This window comes from Schistocerca cancellata, chromosome 1 (assembly GCF_023864275.1).
Source record: "Schistocerca cancellata isolate TAMUIC-IGC-003103 chromosome 1, iqSchCanc2.1, whole genome shotgun sequence".
NCBI lineage: Eukaryota > Metazoa > Arthropoda > Insecta > Orthoptera > Acrididae > Schistocerca > Schistocerca cancellata.
The window spans coordinates 867203340-867214884 of NC_064626.1; the positions used below are offsets into that span (position 1 = coordinate 867203340).

Consider the following 11545-nt stretch of genomic DNA (forward strand, 5'->3'; position numbering starts at 1 on the left):
AATTGCTTTCTCTTCAGCTGTCGAGGTTCATCTCCCCTTTTCTTGAAAACGTGAAGGGATGGGGGACAGGGAGTGGAAAGATAGGACGTTGTGAGACACACTTCGTCTGGTTCATCGACTAAGACCTGTCCGACCTGGGAGACCCTGCTAGTAGCTACGCTACCGCCGGCATAGCTCTTAGCGTCATCTGAACACGCAAACCTCTCCACCCACACGGCCAGTGCTTCTTTAAGGAGGTGTCTCCTGGAGAGGGTTATAACAATACTAGACTAATAATAATAAACATAAAACCAGCCTCAATCGAATATCCTCCAGAAAAATGATGCCATTTAGGAACGCTGCCGAGATTACAGCACAACAGTTAATGACGAAAATTATCATGGTAACATTACGTTAACATTACTAACTGAAACTATGAACGATTCACCAAGACGTTTTTTCCTGTGTTGAATGCACCTTATCATTAACTTTCTGTCCTGTAGAGTGCATTCTCCAAAATCACTTTATATATTTTTTTGTGTTTTTATGTATAAAGTGATGTTTAATGTTTAACGTTTCTTTTAGTTCACGAAGTGATTATCTGTGTTCATATAGCAAAAAATACAATTGCCTTACCCACAGTTTGTTCACGCATGTATTATCACAGAGCTTTATCCCATAAACGTGGCTAGCAGCACAACAGAAAATACTTTTATGTTTCATTCATAATTTTCTGATTGCTTTTCAGAGTACTGGATAACCGCCACGATGAAGTCTGTGGTTGACGTCGCAATTCCGAAAGAAGCGATGTCTGATGAGAAGAGAAGCGTGGAGGATGAGCCTGCAGAAGAGTCTCCAGCACCCGCAGGTGTGTGTGTGTCTAGGCGTGCCACGCGGGGTGCGTTCACACCTCGGTGTGAGGGGAGGGACACAGATGCCGCCCCCCCCCCCCCCTACCTCCAGATGTAACAGTCACTCACAAACAGACGTTGACGGGACTCTTTCTGGGTCGTTCACAGTTGTTAAGAAATGGAGTGTTGATGTTGATTTTGAGACGAGCCAAATGTCAAAGTTTAGTGTACGAGAATAGACTACCTCTCGACGATCACAGCTCCCTGCCACCCTGAACTGTAGGTACACGTCTGCGCAACAATAGGGACATTAGTCCCTGGCAGCTCTTGATTTAAGTCTACTATCGGGTCGCACAGACTGCCCCCACCCTCCAGTTTAATTGGCTCTTCTAGCGATATGAAAAGCAGTGAAAACATTCACCCGGAATTAAAATAAATCTCTTAGAGCTCATGTTTCACTGTACTGCAAATCACAAACGAAAACAGGAGACCTGTTCACACATGGTAAAATGTTCATCAAACTCGCTCTAAACTGCACATTCCGGAACAAGTAATAGAGCTTGCATTGAAAAGCACATTAAGTAAAAACTGAATCAAGGCGTCTCCTCCAGATAGCATTTGAGTCAATGAAGGATACAAATTATGGAACTTGGAGCACTTGCAAGGGCAACAGTCTGGGTTAGTGATTGATCTGGCATTATAACATCAGCCAATATATACTTGCAGTGCTGGTACTGCGAACGGCTGCTAGCGAGAGGAAACTACAGTCATTATTTTTCCCTATGGCATGCATCTCTACTGTATCGTTAAATGATGATGGCACCGTCTTGGGTAAAATATTCCGGAGGTAAAATACTCCCCATTCAGACTGTCAACTAGGGAGAACTCAGGAGGATATCATCATAAAAGGAAAGAACGATACTGTGCGTGTCGGAGGGTGGAATCTTACATCCCTTAAACGGGAAGATTGGTTAGAAACTTTAAAAAGGGTAATGCGTAGTACGAAACTACATACAGTGGGAATTAGTGTAGTTCGGTGGCAGGAGGGTCAGAACTTCTGGTCAGGTGAGCACTGAGTTGTAAGTAAAAAATCAAATGGCGGTAATGCAGGCGTAAGATTAACAATGAGTAAGAAAATAGGAACCCCAGTAAGTTACTATGTCATAGCCAATATAGATATGAAGTCTACACCCAGCACCGTAGTGCAAGATTATATACCATCTAGCTCTGCAGATGATGAAAAGATAGATTAGTCACGTAGTTGACATAGTGGAAAATTCTATTGTGACGGGAGACTGGAATCCGACAGTAGAAAAGGGAAGAGAAGGAAAAATAGTCGGAAGATATGGACTAGAGGAAAGAAAAGAAAGAGAAAACCATGTGGTAAGATTTTGCACAGTGTATTATTTAATCATCGCTAAGACTTAGTTTAAGAAGAGATCTGGAGACTAATGAAGGTTTCAGTTACATTATGTATTTGTAGACACAGACTTAGGAAACAGATTTTGAACGGTAAGACGTTTCTAGGCGCAGTTGTGAACTCTGACCACAATTTACTGCTTATATTTGATAACGAACTACAGTTTCAAATATTGAAATTAATTTCTGAAATGCAACTTAGCTGTAAGAAGTAGGTGTGCTACTGAAAGCAAATATGGAAATTCTTGTCGGAACAAGATTCGGATTTCGCCTTTCCACTAGGATTATCCTAGAACGCTCTGCCTGGCTGACCGGAACTTCCGTATGTCACAAAGCTACTTAAATGAATTAAAAATGCATGACCAGAAAGAGATAAGTGTGTGACATACAGTTGGATAGGTCTGGTGAGCTTGCTAGCGTAGCCTGTCTTAAGGTGACCACTCGCGATAAGAGGGAAATCTGGGTTCCAATCCTGGTCCAGCAAAAATTCGCATATGTCGCTTTAGGTAGAACAGCTATAACTATTACAGTTAAGTTGAATTAAAGAAATAAATTTCACAGTTTATTGTTTCTGAACTGTGGATTTAAAACTGAAGAATCTGCAAAAATGTAAGAAAATTAAGAGGGCGGGGCCATGATAAGATGAAAGAGCCAAATATTGTTGAGAGTTTCAAAGTAAGCGTAGGCAATTACTGACTGAAAGAAAGAAAAATAATCCGGTAGAAGACAAACGGACAGCTGGGAGAGATGAAATAGTGAAGGTAGCGGAGGATCGAAGAAGTAAAAGGAAAGGTGTAGTTGAAATACTTGGATATCACAGGAGTATTGAATTTAATTCACGAAAATTTAAAAAGGCAGCCAATGAAGCAGGAAAAAGGAAGTTTTGACGTCTAAAAATAAGGCTGACAGACAATGCAAATTACTAAACAGAAATGGCTCTGGGACAAATGAAAGATTATACAAATATATCCTATCTAGAGGAAGGTACATTCAGCCTACAGGAAAATTAAAGAGCATTTGGCGAAAATAGGAGCAATGTAGTGTCCCTTTTGCAATATTCACCATTATGTAATACAATTGTATCAAAGTCATGCTGTAAGCAATACTAACAGGAACTATAATAGTGTGTTGGTATTCGCGGAGGAAGTGTGAACTTTGAGAACTGTATTAGTGATCAACTTGGACAGTGAACACTTATGTGCTGTACAACTGAAAAAACGCGAGGTACAAACATTAACAACACATATCTGTGCGCAGTGACCGAAAACACAAAACTGTGATCAGTGTGTGTTCGAAACTGTACAGACAACATTTTTAGTTTGGACACTACCTCCTGTGCGCCAACAATTAATATGACGTCACGGACCACGTAGTAGGACATGACTGCAACGGCAACTACGGTGGAACGCCGTCAAACAAAAATAGTGAAACATAAATATTCCATACGAAGTGATGACAACAGGGATGTGCAGTGCTTACTTCAGCATCATATCTCCTGCATCATTCAGCACCAGTACGTGCAAACGAACACGAAAATACCAAGTAACTGAGCCTGTGCCTCGATGATGCAATAATGTTGACTAATCAATTCTTACCCACAGCCATAACATCTTACAAAATCCGTTCTATAACATATGTGCATTTGTTTCATGATTTGCACGAGTCAACATCCTCTCCCGTGCTGAAAACTTTAACGAGCGGTGCGCAACAATGCAGACGCACCACGCAGACAAAATAACGTCGTTCCGTACTCCACATCCTGACCGCCGCCTATGGACAAGAAAGAAGACAACAGTTTCCAGCCGACGCTCCATGGCAACGGGCACGAGGCATCGCGGTAGCGACATACAGCGTCATCCACACCACACGACTAGAAATGCGCCGACAAAAATAAAAAAACTCGAAATATTACCAACACAATAAAAAATGTGATGAACACTTTCATATAAAAGCTATATGTTTGTTCCTTTTTCAGAAAATTTTATATTTGATGTAAATACGTGTAGTACCAAAACATGTAGAACCAACTTATGTAAGTAACACAAAGGGTTAAATCTATCAGCTCTGCCGAGGTTTTTCTGGGGTTTCCCTGCGGCCCTCGTCCAAATGGAAGAGCTTGTTATATTGTAACTGTCCCCAGCCATGTTATGTAAAAAGACTCAAAATGAATATGTACCCATGAACTAATACACGGTAAAGTGAACTGAAAGTGACCAACGAAAGAAAGAAAAGTGACACTCGTGGTCTACAAGGATCAAACATTATGTAGTGTGTTCCTTGTAGCCCAGGGGGCCGTGTAGTGTCCCTTTTGCAATATTCACCATTATCGAGGTGAAACATAAATAAAACTAACAGTGTGTGACTCGGGGTGAATTGCAAACATTGATTTATCATTGATCTAACTGTAAAAATATACAATGTATATATCGATAGGTGCAGAAAGGACATTGTTTTTGTTGTGTGAGATTACAATGTGATTATCTTTGTAAGAGTATAAAATGCAGTGCACTGCTCGTTCTTCTGTCTAGTCTGTTTTGTTCTGTTCGTTCTGGTGTGAGCTGGAATAAGGTACGCAAGCTATTGTGCTGCGCTAGCATTTGTTTCTGTCGTAACGTAATTGCAAATATTTAATGGTGTAAACTGTGTCCTAATAAGAATATATTAGTATAAAGTGATCTCCGTGTGCTATTTCAAGAACCTACGCCACATTTATCTTATGAAAAGAATATTTAATGAAAATTAGTTAGCATGTTTCCAGCTGCTGCGGAGCGAGTAACAGTAATCTCTGACTGTTAACAATTAGCCGCCATTACGCGGTACATTTAAAAATATTTTTTCACAGCACAATGTCTGATAGCCGGAGCGGAAGAAATTATGTAAAAATATTCAGCGAGATTAATTGAAGTAATCCAGTGAAATAATTTTATTAAAACTTGTCTATTTTCTGTGATAGTAATAATTTCAGAGCTGAGTAACACTACGCTATCGCATTTACAGTAATTTGTAGGGAGCCTGGCGCTCGATAAAACCAGATATAATACGTAATTGGCAACCTACGAAATTCATTATTTTGCTTATTATATCTCTTTTGTATTTTTCAGAAAGCTAAACGTAAAAACTAACTTCACTAAAAATCAGTAACAGATCACGAAAATCAAAGGACAAACAAATTTACTAGGAGAGTGTTTCCGCTAAATAAATAGCTAACATTACATTCTATTTCTTTTAAGAGATATAATATCAACCGAATGAATATGAAGAGCTCAGTTGGAAAACCATTACTAAACAAGGAGGGGACGAGCTGGAAAGTAGAGGGACAATATAGAGGGGCTGCACAAGAGAAATGAATTTGAAGGAAATATTATAGAAAGGGAAGAGGAAACAAATAAAGTTGAAATGGGAGATTTGATAATTCAAGAAGAATTTGACATAGCTCTTAGAGAGATGTAAGTCTTTGTTTCGACTTACGTCTCTCTAAGATCTCTGTCAAATTCTGAGACATCAAGGGATCACCAGTTTAGTACTGGAGGGCAGTGTGTTTGTATGTGAGCGCGCGCGTGTGTGTGTGTGTGTGTGTGTGTGTGTGTGTGTGTGCGGAGGGGGGGGGGAAGGTAAAATTTGTGACCGAGGCCAAGACATGACTACAGTCAACGGGTTCAAATGGGTGTAGGTCGCTGGAGTAATTCTCATATGAAGAGGCTTACACAGGATAGAGTAGCATGGAGAGCTCCATCAAACCAGACTTTGGACTGTAAACCATAACAACAACAACGCACAACACTTTGATATGAATGCATGTAAAAAGCAGATGTTAACAATATGGGTAGTAACGAAGTTTTAAAAATCATCTTGAAGAAATCAAGTTGTGATCGTGAAATTTGCTGATGATGTTTTACCTTCTTAACACATTCACCCTGCAATCCGACAAATTTTACCCATAGATGATTGACTTGGTGAATGGCCTTGGTTGGAGACGCCTGTATTTTGGCTGTTCAGGAACCGTTACACCTTCAAAAGCACCTCTTCGTGAGTTTGGAAAGACCTGCTATGCAATGGCTTTCTTGCCGAGGAAACAGGAAGACGTTGCTGGGTATCATGTCAGGGGAATTATAGGTTGAGGATAAATTCGATATTCTAAAGAATCAGCATATGTGTCTGTGTCCCATGCAATCTCAGTTCGGACTTGGCTGTGGGCATAAAAACCCTCTTGGACAGCTTCCCGGGACGTTTCGTTTTCAGGGCCCTCCCTCCTGTGACGGTTTACCCTACATATGTGTAATCTGTTAGCACCACACCGTGACAATACCGAAAACACTTTTTATGATGATAGCTGGGTCTCCACTTTTCTCAGTGGTGACGACGAAACAAGTCTCTACTGCCTGCTTCGCTTCCTTGTCTCATGATCGTGGTTATATACTCAGCAATTAAGGCAAATGCGTCGCGCTGCAGTGAAGTGGTGGCGCATCCGTCCGACGGTGGAGCCTCTGGTGCTGCTGTTCATGTTCTCCTACGTGGTTTCGAGCACGGTGGTCAGCGGGCTCTTCCTGGATCGCGTGTGCGGCTCCAGCGACCCCAACGTGTGTACCAACGAGGATCGCGCCTACTCCACCACGCTCACCGCCTGCAAAGGCATCATCGAGGCAGTCATGCCGGCCGTTGTGTCGCTCTTCATCGGCAGCTGGAGCGACAAGTTTGGACGGCGTCCCATCTTCATCTGGTCCTTTGCCGGTATGTCCAGAGCAGTTCTCTCTCATATTCAAACATGTTTTCTAAACTGGCCTTGCTTCACAATTTACGCCCACTGTAGTCACTCATACAAAGGGAGCTGTCATGAATAGCCTAACCCAGAACTATGTCTCGGTAATGATAGCGAGCGATTCTAAAAATCGTCCCCTTTCTTTCAGGGAACACCATCTGCTTTGGCTTGTTGTCTGCCCTGTCTGCGATTCCAGGCCTAGCGCCAGAGTGGTTGCTGATGCCGTCCATAGCAGCCACCTTCAGTGGCGGCCTGATGAACCACATGGCTGTTGCCAACGTCTACATTGCTGACATCAGCCCTGTGGGGCAGAAGGAGCTCAGGTGGGTGCTCATTGTTTAATATATGTTATACTCACTTAGATGAGACTATTAATAGAGTATGTGCAACTTGAGATCGAATTAAATTTTTTGTCAGTGTCAGTGTTACCTGTGTGTATTGTGTATTAAACTGGGGACCAACAAACGAGCCGGCCGGAGCGGCCGTGCGGTTCTAGGGGCTACAGTCTGGACCGCTACGGTCGCAGGTTCGAATCCTGCCTCGGGCATGGATGTGTGTGATGTCCTTAGGTTAGTTAGGTTTAATTAGTTCTAAGTTCTAGGCGACTGATGACCGCAGAAGTTAAGTCGTATAGTGCTCAGAGCCATTTGAACCATTTTGAACCAAGAAACGAGGGAGAGGCTTCGTCCCGCCGTAGCCCTCAGTGGTTCACTACCCCACAACAGGCCACAGCAGTCCACCCACCCCACCGTCGCCCCACCAGACGAGTGTAACCCCAAACGTGATCGTGATAGAGTAATTATGGTGTGCGCTTACGTGGAGACAGTGTTTGCGCAGCAATCACTGACATAGTGTAACTAAGGCGGAATAAGGGGAACCAGCCCGCATTCACCGAAGCAGAAGGAAAATCGCCTTGAAAACCATCCACAGGCTGCCCAGCACACTGGACCACGACACTAATCCGCTGTGTGGTTTCGTGCTGGGGACCGGAACGCCTTCCCGCTCGGGAAGCAGCGCATTAGACCGCACGGCTAGCCGGGCAGGCCCAGTGTTACCGTACTTAGCTTGTGTGAATCCTCGCGTGTGGTAGTGTGCATACAGCGTCTGTCTGTGTGTGTGTGTGTGTGTGTGTGTGTGTGTGCATTACGTCGTGCTCGCAATGGAAATATTACCGTTACAAGTGAATTAAACAGCCTTGCCATTGACAACCTACACTTAGAGAAATACAACAGATGAGGTACCTAGGCATGATGATATTCTACTACAGCTTTATTAGGAGGTCTATAATGTTGAATAGTTATCCTAATATAACGGAAACAAATAAATATCTTCGAGATTTCTCATTGCTGATAAGACAGTAATAGAAACTAAACTTAGGTATTAGTTCGTAAGTAAGCACTTCACACAGAAGCAAAGAATGATCACTCTGCTTGCAGAGAAACGATTTGAGTCACTCCTAATCGCGAAATCGGTGCTTCGCAAATTCTGACAGCGAGACTCTCCCCTGAGCTGTTTTCAGCGATGTCTGTAAATCGTTCCCCGCGTGACGTGTCCTCTATTGACATCAGCAGGAGAGTCCACTTTTCACTCCAAGGCTTGCGGCATCTGCCTGTGTGCTTCCTGCAACGAATCCCGGCGCCCGTTACAAAAGCAATGCCACCCACTACACGGGTCACAAAGCTACCATTCAATCTCCTGCAGTTCATACTCTATAGAATACTATTCTAGAGCATTCTAAAACTCCTCGTATGATTGATGTCTCAACCAGGCAAATTCACTTCTATGTTTCCTTGCAGGAAACGTCGCTCACTGCCTCCCGTGAGAACATGTGCAATAGGTCAACTCGCATCCGCCGTTTTGTGAACCTTGCGCATTCCATTGCACTAAAAGACTGCATCCTTCTCTTGTAAGATGCTATCGCTCTCCACAGCCATCTTCCAGCACCTGGCTGTTTTCACTGATTTTTTTGGCGGCCGGGGTGCGTCTCTCATCGACACACCAACCTCGCCAGAAGGAGGCGTCCATCAGGGCTCTAAAATAGCTGCCTCTACTCTGTTCCATTTAGGACGTAAAATATCCCTCTCTGTTGAACACGACACGGCGACTTTCCTAAGCTCCCTTCTGCCGATCGCTGCTGTCACAGGAACACGAAACCGTCACGGCTCCCTGCTACCAGCATCAAGCTCAAATTAACTCCCAGGCGTACATCACTACAGCAAATGTTAATACTTGGTGCCACCCAGTATCAGCTAAATACATGATCATTTATCCAGTCATTCATTGCAAATTATTTATCTAAAGACTAGTAATACTGTATTAAGTCTATGGAACTAGTCTCCTATTAGTAAACAGAATCATTCTCTATGAATCGCTTAGAGACACTAAGGTCTTATAGTCACAAAAATGTCAAAGTTAACGTTAGTTCTTCATCAATGTAATGGGGCAGAACGTAATTATCTTAGGCTGACTGTATTCAAACGCACGTAATACCACCGGCATCCATACAAGCAGCATAACGTCTCATTTGATAAACAAACACAACTGCTGATCATACTAATAAGACCGAGAAACAGACTTCAGTAGTAAATGTATCGCACACTGTTTATCGCTCACAATTTTACAAACCAGATGTTATTTAAGTAATGAATGATGCGACAATAGTCCCTCAAACTAGACGTAATACTAAAAATATCATTTACACTGAAAAAAAAGTGTTCAAATGTGTGTGAAATCTTATGGGGCCGCGCGGGATTAGCCGAGCAGTCTTGGACGTTACAGTCATGGACCGTGCGGCTGGTCCCGGCGGAAGTTCGAGTCCTCCCTCGAGCATGTGTGTGTGTGTTTGTCCTTAGGATAATTTAGGTTAAGTAGTGTGTAAGCTTAGGGACTGATGACCTTCGCAGTTACATCCCATAAGATTTCACACACACAATAATCTTATGGGACTTAATTGCTAAGATCATCAGTCCCTAAGCTTACACACTACTCAACCTAAATTATCATAAGGACAAACACACACACCCATGCCCGAGGGAGGATTCGAACGTCCGCCGGGATCAGCCGCACAGTCCATGACTGGAACGCCCTAGGCCGCTCGGCAAATTCGCGCTGCTTTACACTGGAAGCGGGGTACAACCAGGCTAACTTCGAACTCATGAGCCGAGGAAACGGTTTTCCATCACAGAGTGGATCTCTTATGACATGGATATCCTGTTTGCAGGCTGGGAATACTGGACGCGTCGCAGTACTCGGCCATGATGCTGGCGTCAGGTCTGTCCACGCCGCTGTTCGTGGGCCTCAACTAACACGGGGTATTCGCGCTGGCCGCCGGCCTCATGCTGCTGTGTCTTCTCTACTCCATCTTCCTGCTGCCGGAGACCACTGCGCCCTATACGCCGCCTCAAGACGTGAGTTGCTGGCCTCGAGATGAACCGAGCTCCCACTGTAAGTCATACGCAATTGCAACAGGTTTAACGAAAACTGACGTAAACGTATCTCGTGTGCTCAGGAGAGCTTGCGGCTGCTGCAAGGGGATCTTCCGCCCACAGCTGGTGCGCGACGCGCTCAAGACGTCCCTGATGAAGCGGCCTCACCACGGCCGCTCAGCCATCCTCATCGTCATCTTCGTGGTCGTCACTGGTGTCCTCATCTCCCAAGGTACGGCCAGTCCACACATTCGCAACCGAAAGAAAGCCACGAACCTATTTTTGTTACACTAGTATTGAATCTGGTAGCGAACAATATCGAAGAGAATTTCCACATGGCCTTGCAGTTAATTTTTCCAGATAATTTCAAGCTTGATTCAGCAGATATGCACCAGGTCTACCCTACTGTTGAATGTTGTTCGGACCGTTAGGCTATTCACATGGCCTTCCTACATAAATGTCTACAAGGTCGCAACGCAAAAGTACTTCGTAACAAAGGAATAATGTATACAGGGTTTCGTGAACAGTGAACATCGTACAGTCGAAAAAAATGTAGAAACTAGCGTACCTTGTAATACAGAAGAGCCCATGAAAGGGGTTGTCTCGAATCAAGTCTTCTACATACTCTCTTCTCCTGAAGGATTTAGTACTTGTCTACCTACGCTTACTGTTACCTCGTGATCTCTTGACGGATAATTTTTTGTGCGTCTCTTCTCTTACTTTTCGTCCATCAGTTTCCAAGGAGTGGTTGATTCCGTTTAGCTATGAATTAGTGGAGACTATAGAGGCAGATGATTGAAATACAATAACTAATTTTTTCAGTTACTTGCTCTCGTATTATTGGCAGGGTCAACAGCTGTTCAAATTATTTCCAACGTTTTAGCATTGAGATTTAGTAATATTGCAAGAAAAGATTAATTATACAGACATTTAATTAACCAAGCCTAGAAACTAGTGTAGGAAGCAACATTGTATAAAATAAGAATCGTAATACTGTGTTATATGTTTTCAGGTGAAGGCGTAGCCAACTACCAGTTCGTCAACGCCAAATTCCATTGGACACTGGAGCAGAACCTTCTATACGGATTCTTCAACCATGGGACCACTGTTGTTGG

General features: G+C 43.4%; 1 protein-coding gene across 1 annotated transcript; it reads left to right on the forward strand.

The window, feature by feature from the left end:
• The first annotated feature begins 747 nt into the window (after nucleotides 1-747).
• On the forward strand, nucleotides 748-10310 carry LOC126108912 (proton-coupled folate transporter-like). Its single transcript, XM_049914313.1, has 4 exons — nucleotides 748-847; nucleotides 6699-6977; nucleotides 7154-7328; nucleotides 10226-10310. Exons 1-4 carry the CDS (start codon nucleotides 748-750, stop codon nucleotides 10308-10310), a joined length of 639 nt encoding a protein of 212 aa, XP_049770270.1.
• The last annotated feature ends 1235 nt before the right edge of the window (nucleotides 10311-11545 follow it).

Excerpts from the sequence above, each read along its gene's own strand:
- LOC126108912 (XM_049914313.1), top strand. The coding sequence starts at position 748 with ATGAAGTCTGTGGTTGACGTCGCAATTCCGAAAGAAGCGATGTCTGAT. Across the intron at positions 6,978-7,153 it reads CTTCATCTGGTCCTTTGCCG|GGAACACCATCTGCTTTGGC; the intron begins GTATGTCCAGAG and ends CCTTTCTTTCAG. Across the intron at positions 7,329-10,225 it reads GTGGGGCAGAAGGAGCTCAG|GCTGGGAATACTGGACGCGT; the intron begins GTGGGTGCTCAT and ends TCCTGTTTGCAG.